Genomic DNA, 21,523 nt, shown 5'->3' with positions numbered 1-21,523 from the left:
AATTTTACTATATTACTAAGGTTAAGCATGAACAGAAGTGATTCGTATGAGGCTAATTAACATCATAATTGTATAATTTATCTCGTTTGCGAGACTATAGTCTCGCTAGGGGGGACTATGAAGTGTCTGATGTAACCAGGACAGAGATAATATAAGTTTACAATGGGTGCGTCTGGTGATAGTATCTGAAGGAGATTTAGGAGTCCCCTTAGCTGGAATGTTTAAATTGGGGTGTTGTATAGGAGTATTGCCATATATGGTTGTGTAACTTGATGTTTTTATGACCCATGACGGGAAAACAGATGTTTAGATGCATATAAGCAATTGTCTCTGTGTGTTCGACAGAGATCATTATTGGCTTCTTGATCCTCCTGGTCAGACGTGACCAGTGATTCTGTTTCTTGCTTAAATAAAATTATACTCTTTGAAAGCAAGTCAGTCTCAACGGCGAATTTCTTCATCATCCAACATATCAACAACAAGGAAATCCACATCATAGGCCTACTGGAACTTTGTAGATAAATTGTGATTCGATGTAAACACAAGGATGTCGTAGGACTTTAGAAACAACTGAAGGTATCCCATAATTAATGTGAAATCATCAAAGCTTCCTTAGTTAACTTGAGAAGTCACTAACATGGGTAGCCGACGATTGAACGGTAAATAAATGAGAAGCACATTATTTATGACCTCTAGTGGTCACAGTGAGTAACTACAGCATCAATACTGTCAAGTCAAAATAAATTACATTGTACTACTTCCGGTCATCGCTGTTAAAATAAAATCATAGGGAAAGTAGAGAGAAGGAGATCATGTGAGATAATCAGTCAGTTAATCTCTTTTTCATTATAACCCCCTCCTAAGACATATTTTAAACAGCGAGCCCTTCCTCACGTCATTTTATTTTACATTAAAAATTCCTTCAAAATTTATATTTTTTGCTTCTTTTAAAGATCTTTTAAATGAATGTTATGTAAAATGTTTGTTATTTATAATTGTTTGCCTTTACTTATGATTTTATGTCTAGACTGTTTTCCGTTTGTTTTATTATTGCTGTCCTTGTAAAACACTTTGTAGCTTTATTATGAAAATTCTCCTATATAAAAGAAAGATCAGCTGACTGAGGCTTCTCTCAAAACTTGGGTTCCGGAAAAATCCAACCACCACTGGTGTGACTGGTTAAATCACGCAGGAGTCACAGGTTCCAGTTATAACGTTTTATTTAACTTGCTCCTTGACAAGGTGTTCATACACATTTACATGAATGTGTGAATGTACCTCTCTTCATATCTGTGTATGGGTGCTTGTGAGTGTGTGTGTGTATATGTGTGTGGTTTCTGAAAAGGGAAAATAAACAAGAGAAAACATACACAAAGTCAGTCATTCTTTTCAGAATATTAAACTAAATGACCTTCTCCTAATAAAACACAAGTGTATGAATGTGTTAACTGTCTGTTGCAACCAAATCACGTGTAAAATATTATGGCTACATTACATGCTTAACATGAGAAATAATGAAAGAAAGGTGCACTAAACAATCAACATTAAGCAGAGCAGAGGCTCAACCCAAACTAAAAACCTGAGCTGCATCAACTCACATAGTCTTAATTGGTCCTCATTAACATCAAAGGGATATGCATTTACCTCTAGAAATGATAATTAGCACCGATACACTATTAAATGTACTTACATTTCAATGGACGCACACAATATGTCGAATTGAACAAAGTAGCCCCCTTTTCTTACTCAAGCACTCTTAAACAACTTAAACTGTAAACTCTCCGGTCTCTCTCTCTCTCTCTCTTTGGAACACTGTGCCAGACACTACGGAGCCGGAATCTACCACTGTGAGAGGGGTGTTTTTTGGAACAGTCCAAGCGGAGCTGGCCTTTTTAACATATATATAGATGTTATTATTATTATTATTATTATTATAACATTATTATTATTATTTTTGAATCTTGTGTGATCACATGTAAAATAAATACATATATTTTTAGTGTGTGATCGTATGTTCACAGAGGCCTGATTATCTGATACATTTTTTATTGTAATAAATAAATGAGCTTATACTATCCCTGATCCAGAAATACAATGTATACTTTCCCCAAATTATTATTATTAAATATTTGACCCTCTCTCAGTCAACTCAATTCTTTCATACATGACGTGTTGATGATCACAGACAGTAAAAACAGAGAACTTTTACAGTTAATTCAAAGCTCCTGTTAAAGATTGTTTAAGGATAATTGTCCTCAATAGTTAAATAAATCCAAATACTCACAGCTTAAGTACAAACACTGTTTGCTTTGTTAATGATAATGCCATATGTGCTTTATTTATATTATAATTACGCTATGTATGACACAATGATTTACTGCGTCATCAATCTGTCAAGGTAGATGTTTATACAAAGAACAACTTCCGACTATCACTATCAAAATAAAAGTTTTGCACTTTGACCACAGGGGGGCAGTGTGTACTCACGGTTATACTTTTATCAACTCTGTTAAGAATAACCTCCTCAAGCTAGAAACAAGAACAAGACTATCGAGGAAGAGGAATACATCATTTCATACTTTTACCTCAAATTAATGGAGGTTGAGGCATTTTATCTCCCTCTTGATCAACAAAGTTTCTGCCGCTAATTCTAAACATCTATGCAAAGCTCACAGGAAAGTTTGTGTCCTCCTGAACAATTCACCAAAACTAGGAAGCCGTTGTTCATGCTGATTAATTAACTTTACCGAATTATAACAAAAGACTTTAATCTTTTTCTTCTATCAAACAGTGAAAGTTTGTAAAGGAACATTATCACATCGCCTTACAGCTCCCTCTTGTTAACGCTAGCTGCACTTTATGAAGGTAATGTTTGACGGAGTGAACAACACAACGCTTTAATCTATGGCCAATTAAGTTATAAAATATCTGTTGTCCAAGATAAAAATGTATTTAATGTTCATTTGAATCAACATCATGTATTCTGTCCGTGTAGCTGTTTTGAAATGTGTTTCTTGTTCTACATTGGCGTATTCAGTATCGTGCGCCATCTAGTGGCCTCAATGAAGAACTACACCCGCAGAGTCAAGTTAGATACACGTAGCGAAGAGATACTTCCGTTAAACCCTTTCAAAATAAACCTTGTATTAAAACGGAGGGATATTCCATCCTGTTCATACTGTGACTGTAATCTATGGTCAGTTTGATGAATAAAATGACAAAGCATTGTAATAGATGATTCCCTCCTCGCCTCCTTAGCTTTTAGTTAAACTCTGCTGGGCTCGTCATCAACCGGAACCGGAACACGTAACATTTTTCATCACTGGGCGCCATCTAGTGGACAACCCGAAAGCTACAACAACATAAGGGGGGGAAACATGATGGGAGTATGACGGCTGCCACACGGCTGATATCAAGGTTGACGCTGGTCACTGGTAAATATATGTTGTAAGATACATGGTGTTGTGTGAAGTGAGACGTTTAAGGACATGCCCTTTTCCCTTTTCAAGATGTTGCGTTCAAAGCCGTGTGTTTTTCTGCAATCTTCTTCAATTCACCAAATCAAAGCAGCTACCTACTGCAAGTAGCTTCTGATATCAAAAAGTTTGATCTCCAAAGTAAGCTGACAATGAATTCATTATTTTAGTGTAACCGTGATTCTATCAGTGATTTCTAAATCAGTACCTCGAGCAGATCGGACTGAATTAAGTTTGATGACTTGAAATGAGAGTGAAGGTGAAAGTGTAGCTGTCATTCTGGCTGTGTGTATGCTATCAATAAGACCTGCAACCATTTCAGAATGAAATGATCTGCCGTTGAATTGTGAAAATACTGAAAAAGGAAACATGTTTAAATGCCTCAGAGTTTAAATCTTTAAATGTCTGGTTTTGTCCGACTTAAGGTTCAAAACTGTAAAAAATGCAATACAGTGTGGATACAGTGAGTGACTGAAAGGATACATGTATTATGAGAATTGTGGCTTATTAATTGTCTTCTTTGACTGATGGAATAAACATTAAAGCTGTATTATGAATGATGAAGCATCACTTGTCCTCTTACATTTTCACATAGAAAAGTGGACTCAAGGTTTTTGAAGACAGAAGAAAGAAAGAAATGTGATTGGGCGCAGATGATTTGTGAATAACAATTGGTCATGTAGCCCTGAACTGTTGGGCTAATCAAACTGAAAATCAATCACATCAAGTCAGCTTCCTGTCCTGTGTGTTTTCTTGTCGTCCTTGATTGATATTTGTTTTTTCAGATACTTCCAGAGTGGATCTTCTGTCACACTCAGTCTTTCCTCTGCAGCGTTGTGTTTAAAACATTCTGTCACTCTGGTAACTTCATGCTACTCTTTTCCCTCCCAGGAGGAGGCAGTGGGATCGGACGGGCGGTATGTCAGCGTTTGGCCTCTGAGGGCGCCTCCGTGGTGGTGGCAGACATCAGCGAGGAGTCTGCCAACGAGACCATGGTGGGTCTGCAGAATGACCTCAGAGGACAGGGTCACATGGCGGCTGTGGTGGATGTGTCATCAAAAGAGAGCGTGAAGAAGCTGGTCACGAGAATACAGGTGTGATACTGTTGGGGTTGTATCAAGTCAACTTTGGTTATATTCTTTAATAATTATACTTAATTATTAATAATATAAATAAAATATCATTAAACTATGTTTAATCTCGTTTTGGGGCACCAACCTGTAATCAGGTAAACATAACCAAAATATCACTCAAATCAGTCTCAAATTAGTTATTTAATTACTAATATTATTAATAATGAATAACTATATTTAATAAATTGAAGGCGTGAAATCCGTACACAAAGCCTTCGCACCCAGCTTATATCACAATGTAAATACACCAGTAATCACAAACAACTGCTCTCTTAAATTATAACAGAATTTATTTAAACAAAGCAACATCAATCCAGAATCAATGAACTTAATTAAACAAATAACTACTATAAACTAATCTAAGCAACAATCATTATCAAGCAAAGGCTTGTGGATGAGGTGTGAATGTAGGTGTGTGTGTGTGTGTGTGTGTGTGTGTGTGTGAGAGAGAGAGAGAGAGAGAGAGAGAGAGAGAGAGAGAACAAGATGGTGGAGAGAGACAATGCACCATGTGGCTTCGTCACATGGTGACAAAAATGGTGGACAACAAAGGAAGCCGTGTGGCTACCTTTTGAAATAGTTTGAGCTCTCTGAGCTGAGTTCAGTAACTGTTACTTAAACACCAGAAAGCCAGTGGCCGGACTTTGATTCAACGGCGGGTACACTGGTCTTTCTGATTGTGAAAGCCGTTGACTGAAGGTAAACTAGCATAGCATTAAACACATAGACGAACACAGCAGTTCATTACAATAAAACAAATGCAGCAGCTTACAACAGATAATATACAGAATGTGACGTGTCGTCAACGATGATGCATAATTATCAGTGGTTATAAAAGAAACATAACTATTTCTGAAACTATTTCTGCCCAGACCAAAGCTCTTACTTGGGGTAACTCCTGGTGATCGTTGCAAAGTTGGTTAGATCGTCACTCTGTTGAATGTTAAATCAACAGATTCAGGCAGGTTTCCTTCGTGGGAGATGTAGGAGGAGGGTAGCGGGATTCAGATCTTCGACCAGAGCGCTGCTCTATAGGGTCTTCTGGTTGCAGGAGCCGAGTTCTTTATGTGTCCTTGTGGATTCAGGGATCAGTGGGCTTCCTTCAGCGCTCCTGTCCAGTTGCGTTCAATGACGTCTTACGAAAAATCAAAGGAAAGAAACTCTTCTTTTTGCTCGAACCTGATAGCATCTGATTGCGCCCAAAACTCCTAAAAATATGCCGTGGAAGTAGTCAGCTGAATCCTCTGATGCTTGAATTCAGCATGTGAAGAGCTACCTATACTGAGCAACCTCAGCTCTGGAGTTTAACCTATGTAAGTCAAGAGGAGGAAAGGCTTTGTCTCGAATGCTGGAGTCCATCATATGGAGAGGGTATCCTCTGGTGTCGGCAGACCACACTTGAAGAGAAGGAAGCAATGCCTGGTGATTGCTTTTAAAGACTGGAGCTTGTAGCCTGGCCTGCTCCATGGGGGGTCTACCTCAGGTCCCCTCCAATGAGGAGAGAGAGGTTCCGGTCCCCCCTTTACTTCACACGTAGGTGTGAAGTACCGCAGGGGATTCTGGGATTAAGAGTCCTTTTAGGCCTCTTGGTGATCTCAGTGAATAACTCAAATGAGGCTTTTACAGAGGTGCAGGCCCAAGTCCACTGCCTGACTGTTCTAAGCCTGCGTGGCCCAACATCCCCCCTTTGTCCTGAAGAATGGGATTGCGGGTCGCGGTCTTTAGGGCAAATAGGGCCAACAGTCCATGTGTGAGGAGACAAATTTTCAAATAGTTAGTGAGCAAAAAGTCCATACATTTTGAGAGGCATTCGGTCTGGGCAGACACTGAGGCAAAGTCTGGGCAGACTGTCTAACTATGTCTAAAGCTAGGCATAAACATAACCAGGCATTAGCAAAGCTTTGCTACTCAAGGTGCATTCTTTAACAAAACAAATGAAACAAACAGACAAGAGGAGGGGAAAAAGAGAAGAGTATAAGGTGTAGGTTTGTGGGCTAACTCCTAGCCTGGGCAGGAGTAAGCCTGTGGGAAGGTGTTTGTGGCGTGTAGGTGTGTAAATGTACATGTACATTATGTGTCTGCCTACCAATGTCAAAACACAAAACAGGGACTAGGAAACATTCATGTCAGTAGAGTGACATTGTTGTGTTTCTAGAATGGAGGCTACACCCCCACTCCTATGTGGAGTCAGAATCGGGTTCTCTGTAAGCGAGGGAGTCCTTAGGGAGCTCGTAGGAACTCCGATTATACCTACCCTTCTGTCTCAGACTACGGCCATCCCGAGAGTTCCGTTCGGATCTGGTAGCGATCAGTTCTCCAGGCTGGAACCTACTCTGTGGTTGAGTCCCACCCCCCTGGCTCTGTTCTCTATTCTGCCGGTGATATGGTCTCTTATTCTTAGCACAAGGCAGCTTGTTGCCCTCACGTGACACGTGGCGTAAGCGTGTCTGCCAAACCGCCTGTGCGAATCTCTTGATCTCTTTCATACTAAGCTGATGTGTACGACTATGCAGGGTGACATCTGAACGCACGCAGCCATGCAGATTGTGCATGAAGATGGACTTGAAAGTTGGGTTCTCTTCCAAACCTGGAGCCTTACGTCCCTGGAAATATGCAGATCTAAGTCGCCAGTAATAATCTTTGGGGGCCTCATGCTTCTGATGCAAGACACTGAAAGCACTAAGAAGGGCAGATGCAGGGTCAATGTAGGTGGAGTATTCCTGGCGCAAAGCATTGCAGAGCGCAGAGTACTGGTATCTGATCTCAGGCTGAAGGGTAGTCGTGAAGTTACGGACACTCTTGGAAGTTGTCTTCCAGATCAGCCTGAGTTTTTCTCTTGTGGATGCATCAGGTACCTCACTGAGACACAGGTTAATCTCTCTGAGGTAATCATCGATGCAGAGGTCTGAGTTATCTGGATCAAACCGCTCTACATCCTGTGCCATAGATTCAATGAGCCTTATGCGCATTCTTTGATCTCTGGGTAGAAGGGAGCCATCCCAGTCATCTGAGGTTTGGATATTCCTTAGCCGTGAATCCTGCAATGGGAACCTACAGGTAGCAGGAGGGGGCCTGGTGTTATCTCTGCCTCTGGGGGCTGAGAAGTCACCCCCCTTCCTATGTGGTGATTCAAACCTGTGAAGGTGTGAAAGGGTGTCACAGTTGTCAGAGAACGGGGGCGTTTCCCCAAGGAACGGGGCTCCACAGTCAAAATCAGGGAAAACTAGACTTATTTCCTCAGTCCTTGGGTTATCCTGGCTGCTCGGTTCTTTACTGAGCTTTTTCAGCAGGGTTGTTTGATCTCTTAAGGGGCTTGGTCCAGGATCAGAGTCATATCCTGACGATGTGTCTTGCTCCATGCTTACCTGTGCTCCCTGAATTAATTCAAGCATGTCCAACACTTTCTGCTTGGCAGTTTGTAAGTGCTGATTAACAGATTTGTTTCCTTTCTGCAAGGATCGGACCTTTGGTGGGAGTGTCCCCATGAAATCACGGACACTCCTAGCCGTAGTCTTCCAGATCCGTTTCAGTTTTTCATGTGAGGACGCATGAGGCAGGTCAAGGAGACAATGGTCAACTTCTCTAAGGTAATCGTTAATACTTGAATCTGGGCTATCTGGGTCAAAACGCTTCAGATCTTTGGCCTGAGGTTCTATCTGCCTGGTTCGCAGGCCCTGACCCGAAGGCTGGCGAGGGTCGTCCGATTCGTCTGATGAATCGTAAGCCCTGTGGTTGTCACGGTAGTAGGGTTGTAACCGTGGCGGGGTTTGTGTTCGGCTCAGACGTGGCCGTCTATCGTGGGACAGGTAGCGTTCGGTGCCCAATTGGGCCCGTGTCTCCTCCCTGTCTCTAGGGGGAGTAAAGCCTCTCATCCTGCGGGGTGAGGGTTCTCTTCGCTCAAAGCGTATGGCGGAACGCGGGGGCCCTTCCTCTTTACTCATCCTACTCTTTACTGGGTGGTCTGAGGACGTGGGCGCTTTTGTGCCTGGGTCGACCCGGCGGTGCCTTCCCCTCTCCTCCAGATCCTGCAACATGTCTGTCTCCCTCCTCCAGGGGCTTGTTTCAGTCTCCCATCCTTCGTCTGAGGTTTCCTCAGCTGATCTGGGGGCTGCAGTACTTATCTGCCTATCCTGAAATCTGGGTACCGTGTCACTTCGTTTCTTCTGTTCGGCCAGTTTGCTTCTTTCATGCAGTGTTTTATTCTCCTCCTGCAGGGCCTTGCAATTTTCCTGCAAGGTCTTTAGTTTATCCTGCATTCTTTCGAAGTCGTCCCGCAGGATCTGTCCTTCTTCTAGTACCCGGGCTAGCTGTTCCCGGTGTATCTTATTCTGCACACTTGATTTGCGCTGATAAAGGAGGAGAATTTCGCCTAGAACATCTGAAACTGTACGTGTTGGCTTCCCAGTTGGTTGATATGCATATTCAACCAAGCCCTTTAGTTTCTTTTCACATGTGCTGAGGGTGTAGGAGTTCAGGCTGTCGAGCTGCTCTATAGGGAGGTGGATAAGATTAGCAACTATGTCTTGAAGGGGTGGATCGTCTGATCCATAGTGAGCTTTGGCCCATAGTTGATGTATGTCTTCTGCATACATTCTGTCTTTATTAGGGGTGAGCCTGGCTCTGTGGTTGACAAGATCAACTAGCTCTTCTAACTTCTTATCACTAATGCTAATTGACTAGCTATATAGGTTGGCACTCTCCTCTGAGGAGAGGTTCGTCAGACCGGCAGCAGTTTCTTGCAGTGCTGCGTCGTCTGATCCAAAAGGAGTCTCAGCCCCCGACTCACCTAGGGTCTTGGTACACAAGAGCAAATCTTATCTAAGTTTCCCAACTGATCACTGCAGTCTATCCTGGAAGATAGGAGAGGGGATTCACACCTCAAGTCCTCAAAGGAAGGGAGGAACTCACACCTCTCAGACAGCTGGCTATGCCACAATGATGAGGTTACACTCTCATCTGGCCAAATGGCTCTCAAACAACAAGGAGCACCACAATCCTTTAGTCGAATACTTCAGGATCAAAATCTAGATTAATGCAACAAATCAAGTTCCTTGATAAAGTCACACTAGCTGCATCATTATGTCCAATTGTTGTATAGACCCAAAGGGGACAACAGTTACGGCTTTAACCATTAACTAACAACATAAAACACAACTAAGCCACAGCTTGATGTCTGCTTTGCTTAAACCACAAAAAAAATTAAAGAAAATATAATTTTCTTCCGAAGGATCCTTTTTAGGATTTTAAGTTTGGATTACTGTGCATTAACAGTGCAATAAAGCTGGTTTATTGAAGACCTCACACGGGGCACCATTTGTTGGGGTTGTATCAAGTCAACTTTGGTTATATTCTTTAATAATTATACTTAATTATTAATAATATAAATAAAATATCATTAAACTATGTTTAATCTCGTTTTGGGGCACCAACCTGTAATCAGGTAAATATAACCAAAATATCACTCAAATCAGTCTCAAATTAGTTATTTAATTACTAATATTATTAATAATGAATAACTATATTTAATAAATTGAAGGCGTGAAATCCGTACACAAAGCCTTCGCACCCAGCTTATATCACAATGTAAATACACCAGTAATCACAAACAACTGCTCTCTTAAATTATAACAGAATTTATTTAAACAAAGCAACATCAATCCAAAATCAATGAACTTAATTAAACAAATAACTACTATAAACTAATCTAAGCAACAAACATTATCAAGCAAAGGCTTGTGGATGAGGTGTGAATGTAGGTGTGTGTGTGTGTGTGTGTGTGTGTGTGAGAGAGAGAGAGAGAGAGAGAGAGAGAGAGAGAGAGAGAGAGAACAAGATGGTGGAGAGAGACAATGCACCATGTGGCTTCGTCACATGGTGACAAAAATGGTGGACAACAAAGGAAGCCGTGTGGCTACCTTTTGAAATAGTTTGAGCTCTCTGAGCTGAGTTCAGTAACTGTTACTTAAACACCAGAAAGCCAGTGGCCGGACTTTGATTCAACGGCGGGTACACTGGTCTTTCTGATTGTGAAAGCCGTTGACTGAAGGTAAACTAGCATAGCATTAAACACATAGACGAACACAGCAGTTCATTACAATAAAACAAATGCAGCAGCTTACAACAGATAATATACAGAATGTGACGTGTCGTCAACGATGATGCATAATTATCAGTGGTTATAAAAGAAACATAACTATTTCTGAAACTATTTCTGCCCAGACCAAAGCTCTTACTTGGGGTAACTCCTGGTGATCGTTGCAAAGTTGGTTAGATCGTCACTCTGTTGAATGTTAAATCAACAGATTCAGGCAGGTTTCCTTCGTGGGAGATGTAGGAGGAGGGTAGCGGGATTCAGATCTTCGACCAGAGCGCTGCTCTATAGGGTCTTCTGGTTGCAGGAGCCGAGTTCTTTATGTGTCCTTGTGGATTCAGGGATCAGTGGGCTTCCTTCAGCGCTCCTGTCCAGTTGCGTTCAATGACGTCTTACGAAAAATCAAAGGAAAGAAACTCTTCTTTTTGCTCGAACCTGATAGCATCTGATTGCGCCCAAAACTCCTAAAAATATGCCGTGGAAGTAGTCAGCTGAATCCTCTGATGCTTGAATTCAGCATGTGAAGAGCTACCTATACTGAGCAACCTCAGCTCTGGAGTTTAACCTATGTAAGTCAAGAGGAGGAAAGGCTTTGTCTCGAATGCTGGAGTCCATCATATGGAGAGGGTATCCTCTGGTGTCGGCAGACCACACTTGAAGAGAAGGAAGCAATGCTTGGTGATTGCTTTTAAAGACTGGAGCTTGTAGCCTGGCCTGCTCCATGGGGGGTCTACCTCAGGTCCCCTCCAATGAGGAGAGAGAGGTTCCGGTCCCCCCTTTACTTCACACGTAGGTGTGAAGTACCGCAGGGGATTCTGGGATTAAGAGTCCTTTTAGGCCTCTTGGTGATCTCAGTGAATAACTCAAATGAGGCTTTTACAGAGGTGCAGGCCCAAGTCCACTGCCTGACTGTTCTAAGCCTGCGTGGCCCAACAATACAGACAGGAAGACAAGCCAACACAACATGTGTTTACATTTCCATCATAATCAGCAACCTTTCTGTAGAAAAAGGTACTTTTCTCTCTGTGTGTTTTCATGCTGGAGGGGCTATTCCACGTGTTGTTTTTCTCTCCTTGTAAGTTATTGTTCTGTTCCTCTACACACTCATTACTTCCAGCCTCCCTCAGTGTGTGTGAACGCAGCAGGCATCACGCAGGACCACTTCCTGCTCAACATGGAGGAGGATCACTTTGACAGAGTCATCCAGGTCAACCTGAAGGTATGAAGCAAGTTCAGCGTGTAATCGAGTCTATCAGGTTAACGTCAGAGGATGACATCACAATCTAATAACTAGGGATGTGCCCGTTAGTCCACTTAAAGGTTGGAAGTCATCACCCTCACTAGTCGGCACCAGAATTACAAGTTACAAATGATTCATATTTTTAGATGTTGGCCCTCGATGCCGGTTCATTTGTGCTCAAATTGCAGCACTTCTTAAAGCACTCTTCTTCCATCACTGCTGTTGAGACATAACGTGGGTCGACTTTGTGAGAAGAATCAGAAAGAAAGAAATCAGTCTCTGTTGTCTTCAACAGGAAACAACCGAAGATTCAAGTTTCTCGTTGTTGCACTTGAAGAAAAGAATTCATAAAATGATTCTCTCACAAAACTTCTAAAAAACTGCACGAGTGAACGCAAACAGACACATTTCTACTCCGACTTTATCTGGAATTCTTTAGCCGGCAGCCCCCTGATCATTTTTCTGCATGAAGTCGGGTTAGCTGATGTGAGAACGCAGCAGGAAGTATTCAGGTAAATTCACTGTGAGGGAGCAAGAGGGGGGTGGTAACGTTTCTACCTCAGGACCCGTGCACAACCAGAGACTGTATGACCGCGATATGTGTGATCTCTGTGCACGTTATTAAACCGCTGCCTTAAGTTTTCTGTCCTCCAGTATGTACAAAAAAACTGTCATCATAGAGTTGGACTCTGTTGCTCTGTCCACCACCTCTGACTGCCTGAAAATAATGAAGACTTTCAGTAGTGCATGAGTGAAAATGTCTTTATTGAGGCTGAAGAACGTTTAGGATTGTTGTGTTTTGTCCACAGAGCTGAATGATTTTTGTTATTATTTCAAACACTCTTTTCTCTGGTGCTGATTTACTGTGAAGAGATGAACTCACTCCTGCTCCTGCGTCTCTTCCAGGGCTCCTTCTTGATCACTCAGGCTGTGGCTCAGGCTCTGGTGGCCTGTGGAGCACCCAAAGGATCCATCATCACCGTGGGCAGCATCGTAGGAAAGGTGAGAGAGCTGCAGAGAGACGCTTTCTAGACGACAGTTTCACTTCTCTGTTGAATCTTTTAAGGTTTCTTTTCAAATGTATGAACATAAGTGTGTAAGGACCTGGTGTGTGAATGTGATCACTTACTTGTGATGGACTCTTTACTCAGCAGCCTCTACCATCAGTGTGTGAATGTGTAGGTGTGACACGTGTTGTAAAAGCCCTTTGAGTCGTCAGAAGACTAGAAAAGAAATATACAAGCTCAAGTCCATTTACCATTTATCCTGAAGTTCATGTGGCAGCGTAATGATTTCTCTTTATTTATTGAACAGTGATCATCCGTCCATCCATCCACCTTGTGCTCGTAGCCAATAAAGGGTTAAATGGTTCTTGGATCCATGTGTTTGAATGTTCACACCAGCTGGAGGTTCACTGGTTCAGCATTTTAAAGACATTCACTCACACTCATTACTTTTAGTGATCCTTTTTTACGACTTCTTTGATCGAATGTCGCCTCCACAAACTCTGAATTATTAATCAGTCGTCTTTAAATCGTCTACAAAAGGTCGGAGAAATGCACGGATTGAAAACAAGCTGGTGAGGATGGAAACAATCAAAACACCAAACATGACAGGAACCTCAAACATGTTCACACAACCACACAGGGTTAGAAACAAACACACACCTGAATCCTGATTCTCTGCACCTGTTCACCTGTCACTCCCCTTTCTAGCTGCGTGTGGCTGATTACCCATGATGCCCAGGTGCAAAGGTGACGTAGCAGCAGCAGCAATAATAACCAAACTCAGCACACACACTATAGCACACATCAAACTGGCTCCAACAAATGTTTTTATATCATCACAATGTAGATGTTACTGAACTGAGCGGCTAATTTAAATATCTTCAGACGTTTCAGAACATGTGAATAATCCGTCTATAAGATCAACAAAGTAAAGATCATAAAGTTTATTGGAATCAAACTAAATGTTCCCACAATGGTAGCTACAGCTGTGTAAGTGTTTCCATGAATGTTGAAGTGAAGAAACACACAGACATTTGGAGTGTGAGGGACTTTATTGAACAGATCATTTACAGTACAAAGGTATGAAACAGCAGCTCAACACCACTAGTTAACTTAACCCAACACAGGAAGTGATTCTGAGAATTCATCTTCCACTTCCATTCACAAAACTCAGAGAGAAAACATCCCTCGTTCCTGAACACGAGCAGGAATTATATACAAGATTTCAACTGGATAGCTGAGACGCCTCCCACAAACAGTTTAGGATCTCTGATCAAAATAAAACAATAATTAGAGCTGTCAGCATTAACGAGTTCATCACGATTAATCTCATCTTATTTTGTCCCTTCAGGCTCTCCGTAGATAGTGGTCCTCAGTGTCTCCCTGTAGTCTCACTGATGTAAAAGAAGAACACTGCTGCATCTTTGAATGTCTCATTTCACTTTAACAAACTCTCAGACAGTAATATCCACCTGATGACATCACACATTGACCTTATGACATCACACATTGACCTTATGACATCACACACTGACCTTATGACATCACACATTGACCTTATGACATCACACACTGACCTTATGACATCACACATTGACCTTTGTCACCGTTCCTTTGAGCTGTTTGACCTCACTTTGGGATCCATAACCACTTCCTGTTTCTGTGTTTTAGTTCTTGTCCTAACCTTCCATCTACAGGAAGCTCCTTACTCTATTTCAAAATAAAAGTAGGGCTAAATTCAAACAGCAGGTAAAGTACTCTCAGCTTAAGACAGTACAAATGTTTCAAAATAAAAGCCCAACAATTTATTTCAAATGTGAAAATCAAAAATGTGATTAACTTTTTAAATTTAGAAATTAATCGTGATTAAAAATTGTCATCGTTTGACATCTCTAATAAAAATGTTTCAAAATAAATCAAGAGGAATATTATGAAATAAAAACAAAAAAACATTCTCCTTATCTGTTAAAAAAACTCAGAGACAAGAATTATTATTTGCTTTGGTTTGTTAGTAATAAAAACAAAATGTATACAAAATGTACAAGCAGACTATTTACACAACTGGAAGATGAATCTTGAACTGATGATTTTATTTCACGTGTGTGATCATAGGGAGGCCTTTTAAAGACGTGGAAGGAACCAGATTGAATTATTATCTGTGTTTGGTACAAATTTAAGACAGTTCACCACTGAGATGAAACTCCACTCGTCTGTTTTTATTCTGGCTCATCTTGCAGAGAGTTACGGTGACTGCAGTGTGAGAGAGGTGGACTCCAGTAACACACACAGACGACCTTCACTCTGATTGTTCCTGAGCAAAATGTTTCAAGAAACCTGCAGAGATGAAGACGGTCAAACCGAACAATCATTTAACACATCAGTGTTTGGAGAGATCAGCTCTACAAAGCTACATATTTACACTGATTTCAACCTCACACAAGTTTAACAAAGAAGCTTCTTTAACAAGGCGTTTAAAACGGCGTTTTTAACAGTGAGAATGGTCCACGTCCCGTAGAGAGAAACTCACAGGGTGCAGGGTGGTGTGTTCATCATGTAGGCTCTGGATTCAGTTCCTCAGCGAGCTCAGAGCTGTTTTCAGGAGACGTTTCACATGAGGCTGAAATACAAAAACAAAGACGGGTCGTTTTAGTTCTCACGTAGGTCAGAAAGCCAGAAAATCATTTCTTCCCCTTTTCTAGTAACTTAACTCCAGGATTTAAACCTTCAACTGACACATGTATCTCGACTTAAGCACACAGCTCACTTTGTCTCGTGTACTAAAATTAAATAAATAAATAAAAACATCAAACAAACAATATTAAATTCATCTCTCTTTCTTAGGGGGGTTTTACATCAGGGTCCCAGGCCCGGATCTAAGTCCAGATCCGAGTACACTGGACCCTAAAGTCCGGTTCATTTGATCAGTGTGAACACAAACATACCGTACTCGTACTGTACTCAGCTACCGTGCCCGAGTCCGCTTGGTCCGTGTGAGATGTGAACACAACCGTGCTCAAGGAAGTGGACCGCGATACACAGAACAATGTTACTAATGTGGGGACCATCGGGGGAGAGGGGAGGGGAGGATAATCCTGCTCGGGTACTGTACAAAACAATCATGCCTGATGTGAAAACGCCCTTAAAAGTCATAAAATACGACACAGCTGGAAAACTTCCTTACTGTTTGAAACAGATTTTGATACAACAGGTATTAAAGTCTTAAAGGTGCAATATGTAGATTTGGTACTGAAAGTTGAAAGTTGGAGAAGTGAAACAATTCTCTGTTATATTTCCTGAACTGAATACACAAACTTTACTCAAAAGAAAAATGGGTCCCTGGAACTCTGTTTGGAGCTAAAAAGCTACCAGGAGAGTTACAGTGTCACTGTTGAAGCCCCCCACCATAACTTCTCTCAGAGCATTTTATCTTCAAACATTGTTCCTCTGAGGACAGTTTGTGTATAGAGTTATGAACATATACCACAGAATCTGTACATTTCTTCAACTTCCACATTTCTCTACCAAATCTACAAAGTGCACCTTTAATAAACTCAAAGAATAACATTTAAAAACTTAAAACACCAAAATGAACAAAGTTTGTGTCTCTTACATTTTCTGCCTCTGTATTTCTTGTATCCAATGACAGCGAGGCCGAGAAGAACGAGTGCAGCTATGATGGGGATGACGGTGTTCATGGGGATGACGGTGTTCATGGGGATGACGGTGTTCATGGGATTCACTGTTGAGCACAAATCAACAAACCACAGTTACAACCTGTGCAGATGAAGCAGGTTAGAGGAGGAGAACATGTGCCAAGCAGACAATCATCATCCTGTAAATAAACACTGTTTGTCCTGCTGCTCTTCATTTGAATCTCCACTTGTCTGTAAATAAATCCTGTATCTATGTTTGATTCATCTTCCAGTCGTGTTGTCGTCTTTTATCTGAATGCTGATTTCTTTATATGTTGATGTTTCGCTCTGAGAGATTTTGACAAACGGATTCAAACTCATTTTGACTGAACGAGGAAAAGAAAACTCACCGTGAATGATTTACTGACAGATATATTTATACATCCAGTAATTCATCAACTTGATCTTCTCTTCAACTAAAGGAAGAATGAGTGACTTTTTCATCCAGTAGATGTCGCCCTTGAGCAAACCAAAACAAACTGCTGTTTGGCCACGCCTCCTCCACACTCAGAGACATTCACACAGGATAGACTGGATTTCTGATATATTTATGTGTAACATGTCACACATTCATCCTTTAAAACTTTAACTTTGAGAAGTCAACACAGTGCCTTTAATCTCTCAAAATAAACATGTTTGACTTTTCTTCAACAACAGCACTCTAACTGTGTTTGATTCAATCGTTTTCTTGATGGATTTAAAAACTGAAAACACTAAAAAATAAAATCTAAAGAGAAACTGAAATGAAATGATGTGGCTGTAAATGAAAAAGAGATGCTAACATGTGAATCATGATTTTTCTCCCTGAGATCTGAGATCACGATTCTCTCACATGATTCTTTTTTTTTTTCCAACTTTTAATTGAAAACTGCATCTTGGGGTCTCCCCTCAGAAAAATGTTAGCATCAGACATTTCTTTTCCTGCATTCTGATCATTATTTATGCTCCACTTTGGACCTTTTCTGCACAGCTTTATGATTATGTTTTAATCTTTTGGTCCTTTTTTGTGTCTTTTTCAAATCTCTTTCAGTGTTCATCAGACACATGTTGACACAATGATGAGTGCTTTCATTTGAATACTTTAATAAACATGTGGACTGGAGAGTTGAAGTAAATCTGCACTATTCCAGCCCTGCAGCTCTCTCTCTCTCTCTCTGTCTCTCTCTCTCTCTCTCTCCCTCTCTCTCTCTCTGTCTCTCTCTCTCTCTCTCTCTCTCTCTCTCTGAGTGGATGGTGAGTGAGTGGATTGTGAGTGGCAGCGTGAGCTTCGTCGTGATTTTCAAACTTTTGAATGTTTGTGTGTTATTTTTCTTTCTTTGGTTAACATAGTTTGTGTTTAGTAGTTTGTTGTTGTTTAGTTGTTTGTTTACCAGCTCGGCTGGGCAGCATGCCCGTCGTAGACATGGAGCAGGACTTTGAGAAGCTGACACGCCGACATGCAGTGAAGTTGGTGCCGGCTGTCAGCTGCTCGGTGGAGGAGGCTAGTTTAGCGGTTGGAGAGGTGGTGGGTTACGGCAGCGTGAGGTCTGCCTCCCGCATGAACGGGGCCATTGTTATTTTTTTAGATAGCACGGCTAAAGTGAACGTTGTGGTCGAACAAGGTGTAGTCATTAAGGACACTTTCACCTCTGTTCTCCCCCTGATCAACCCGGCTAAAAGAGTCACCATCTCTAACGCCCCCCCGTTCATTAAAAATGAAATGTTGGTTAAAGAGCTGTCCAGGTATGGGCAGGTAGTGTCCCAGGTGAAGATGGAGTCCCCCCTGCTCAAACACCTTGTTTGTCACAGAAGACAAGTTTTCATGGTCATGAAAAACAACTCAGATGATCTTAATTTGTCTTTTAATTTCAAAGTCGATGGTTTTAATTACATGGTGTTCGCAACATCAGCGACCATGAAGTGCTTTGGGTGTGGTGCAGAGGGACATTTAATCCGCTCATGCCCGGAAAAAAATGTTCATGTGCGGGGAAATACTCAGGCAGCACCGGCTGCTGAGGTCACGGTGTCTGCTGTGACCCCCGGGCCGTCTGCTGTGACCCCCGGGCCGTCTGCTGTGACCCCCGGGCCGGCTGCTGTGACCCCCGGGCCGTCTGCTGTGACCCCCGGGCCGTCTGCTGTGACCCCCGGGCCGGCTGCTGTGACCCCCGGGCCGTCTGCTGTGACCCCCGGGCCGTCTGCTGTGACCCCCGGGCCGGCTGCTGTGACCCCCGGGCCGTCTGCTGTGACCCCCGGGCCGGCTGCTGTGACCCCCGGGCCGTCTGCTGTGACCCCCGGGCCGGCTGCTGTGACTCCCGGGCCGGCTGCTGTGACTCCCGGGCCGGCTGCGGCTGCAGACGCGGTACCGGTCGATGCTGCCGCCGCGGAGCTCGGCGGAGCTGAGGCCGCTGTAGCGGGTCCTAGCGGAGTTCTTTCAGACAGAGCTGCTGCTGGGCCTCAGAAAAGTAAAGTGTCTGATGTAGAAGAGCTGTCAGTGGTCAGTGATGAGGGCCAGGTAAAGAACAGGAAACAGGGAGACAAAGAAAAGGAGATAACTGAATGTGATTTAAGTGAGAAAGAAAAAAGTTTGATCAGTGAAAGTCAGGAGGTAAGTCAGGAAAGTAATAATCGTGTGTGTGTTGATTATGTTGAAGATGAGGATATGTCTGATGAAGAGTCATTAAAGATTTCTCAGAAAAGGAAGAGTGAAAGCTTTCAGGGCAGTACTAAAGCAGTGAAGAAGGACAGAAAGACAGGAGCAGGAAGAGCAGAGAGTGACAGTGAGCTCATGTCCACACAAGAAGAAGGACCAGTCACTTACACCTCAGCTCACATTAAAAAGTTTCTGCAGGACACCAAGGGCCTCAGGCTGCTCAATTTAGAGGATTTCTTTCCAGACCTGAAGTGTTTCTTAAGTTCAGCTCGGCCTTTAACTAGGAGCTCCAGTGCTTTTGGGGACGACGGCCTCACAGGTCAAGAGATCTTTCGTCTCAAAAAACTGATCGGGAAAGCGAAAGCACAAATCAATGATGATGATGTTTAGACTGTGTCTCATCTCTTTCCTCTTGTTGTGGTGAGGCAGGGCTGCTCATTATCTGGAATGTTATATTCCTTAGCCATCGAACCCCTGCTTCACAGACTGAGGTCAGGTCTCTCTGGTGTTCGTTTTCCTGCCTCTGAAGTCAGTTTTAAATTGTCAGCGTATGCTGATGACGTCATTGTTTTTGTCAACCAGTTTTTGTTTTTGTTTTTGGGTCGATATCTTCTGCCAAAGTGAACTGGCTGAAAAGTGAAGCAGTGATGGTGGGAGAGAAGCTGAGGGGTCGGCTCAGTCTGCCTGGAGGCCTCTTTTGGAAGTCAGGAGGTTTTAAATATTTGGGAGTGTTTTTGGGAAATGAAACATTTGTCAGTAAAAACTGGGAGGGTGTTTTAGAAAAAGTAAAAGGACGTCTTGATAAATGGAGGTGGCTGTTGCCAAAGATGTCTTTTAAAGGTCGTGTACTTGTGGCCAATAATCTTGTTTCCTCTGCCCTGTGGCACAGACTGACCTGTATCGACCCTCCGTCCTCTCTCCTGTGGAACATTCAAAGAGTGTTAGTTGATTTCTTTTGGGACAGGTTACACTGGATTCCTCAGAGTGTGCTCTTCCTCCCTAAAGAGGAAGGAGGACATGGACTAGTTCACCTGGCCAGCAGGGGGGCTACTCTCCGCCTGCAGTTCCTCCAGAGACTACTCACTGGGCCTGCAGACCTGGTCTGGAGACCGCTGGCCTGCTGTCTTCTACAGCGGTTTGGAGAACTGGGGCTGAGCTCGTCTCTGTTTTTAATGGATTTACAGCAAGTGAACATTTCCTCTGTCACTGGATTTTATCAAAGTGTTTTTAACGTGTGGAGTCTGGTGAACAGGCAGAGACAGGGACACTCCCACTCTTTGTACTGGCTGCTTAAATAGCCTGTACTGTTTGGAGGTCGTTTTCATCTTCCTGACTGGGCTGGACCGAGCCTGTCCGGAAAGTTCTGCAGTGCCAGGATTTCCACTCTGGAGCAGGTGGTGGAGCTGACGGGACCTCAGCTGGACTGTCCTGCTGGTCTGGCTGCTCGTCTGGGGGTGAGGTCGACCAGAGTCGTTGATCAGTTGCTGAGTCACTGGAGACATCAGCTGACAGGACAAGAGATGTCTCTGATGTCGGACTATGGGGACGGTTCTCTGCTGCCCGACCAAACTGACCCGTTTCCTGAGTTCAGTCTGTCTGCAGACCTGAAGGACTGTTCTGGTCCTCTACTGGCCAACGCTGCAGGAAAGACTCTTTACAAACTGATTGTTAAGACTTTGAATAAAAAGACACTGAACGCACGCAGTGACACCCCCTGGAGGACTTATTTGGGGCTAGCTCCTGAGTTTAGACCCTCCTGGGAGTCTTTGTACAAACCCCCCTTGTGTAAGAGACATGCAGACCTCCAGTGGAGAATCCTGCATGGAATCATTGCTGTGAACTCTTTTATCTCTGTTCTTAATATGAATGTTGTTGATCAGTGTCCTTTCTGTGTGCACAGGGAGACGGTGTTTCACTGTTTTTTACAGTGCAGTCGGCTGAAACCTCTGTTTGATCTTCTGGAGAAGGTTTTTAGTGGTTTTAAAGAGTTTTTTACTAAGCAGGTTTTTATTTGTGGTTTTAAATACACTCGACAACACAAACACAAATGCCAGCTGATAAACTTTGTTCTTGGTCAGGCTAAGATGGCCGTGTACGTGAGTAGGAGGAGGAAGGTGGAGGAGCCAGACGATGTTGTTGATGTGAAGCTGTTGTTTGTACAAATGTTAAAATCCAGGTTGTCTTTGGACTTCAGCTTCTACAGAGCAAATCAGGACCTGGAGACTTTCCAGTCAGTGTGGACTCATGACAGTGTG

At 42.7% G+C, this 21,523-nt stretch overlaps 2 protein-coding genes and 2 long non-coding RNA genes across 5 annotated transcripts in view; 1 reads left to right on the top strand and 3 right to left on the bottom strand.

Moving 5' to 3' along the window:
- Positions 1-21,523, bottom strand: part of LOC109975489 (major histocompatibility complex class I-related gene protein) — a 58,614-nt gene that overhangs the window by 30,209 nt on the left and 6,882 nt on the right. The window lies entirely within an intron of this gene.
- On the bottom strand, positions 1,203-3,297 carry LOC136177091 (uncharacterized). The gene is made up of 2 exons (XR_010664750.1): positions 1,691-3,297; positions 1,203-1,337 (listed from the first exon to the last, which is right to left on the bottom strand). It is a non-coding gene; the product is annotated as an uncharacterized lncRNA (long non-coding RNA).
- Positions 3,281-16,864, top strand: LOC109980374 ((3R)-3-hydroxyacyl-CoA dehydrogenase-like). Of its 2 annotated transcripts, none has more exons than XM_065948141.1 (5): positions 3,281-3,434; positions 4,368-4,570; positions 11,818-11,919; positions 12,847-12,942; positions 16,594-16,864. In XM_065948141.1, the coding sequence occupies exons 1-5, from the start codon at positions 3,389-3,391 to the stop codon at positions 16,621-16,623; spliced, it is 477 nt and encodes a 158-aa protein (XP_065804213.1). In that variant the 5' UTR covers positions 3,281-3,388; the 3' UTR covers positions 16,624-16,864. The 2 variants fall into 2 exon arrangements, with proteins under 2 accessions (XP_065804213.1, XP_065804214.1); XM_065948142.1 differs by lacking the exon at positions 16,594-16,864 and adding an exon at positions 13,255-13,317.
- Positions 13,981-16,551, bottom strand: LOC109979494 (uncharacterized). Its single transcript, XR_010664743.1, has 2 exons — positions 15,890-16,551; positions 13,981-15,564 (listed from the first exon to the last, which is right to left on the bottom strand). It is a non-coding gene; the product is annotated as an uncharacterized lncRNA (long non-coding RNA).

The sequence above is a fragment of the Labrus bergylta genome, chromosome 19 (assembly GCF_963930695.1).
Source record: "Labrus bergylta chromosome 19, fLabBer1.1, whole genome shotgun sequence".
Lineage (NCBI taxonomy): Eukaryota > Metazoa > Chordata > Actinopteri > Labriformes > Labridae > Labrus > Labrus bergylta.
The sequence above is the reverse complement of the archived record's forward strand: the minus strand, read 5'-3'. Positions and strand labels throughout refer to the sequence as shown.

Coding starts and splice junctions, on each gene's coding strand:
- LOC109980374 (XM_065948141.1), top strand. CDS start 3,389: ATGACGGCTGCCACACGGCTGATATCAAGGTTGACGCTGGTCACTG. Junction 3,435..4,367: donor AAGGTTGACGCTGGTCACTG/GTAAATATATGT, acceptor TTTCCCTCCCAG/GAGGAGGCAGTGGGATCGGA. Junction 12,943..16,593: donor TGGGCAGCATCGTAGGAAAG/GTGAGAGAGCTG, acceptor ATCCAATGACAG/CGAGGCCGAGAAGAACGAGT.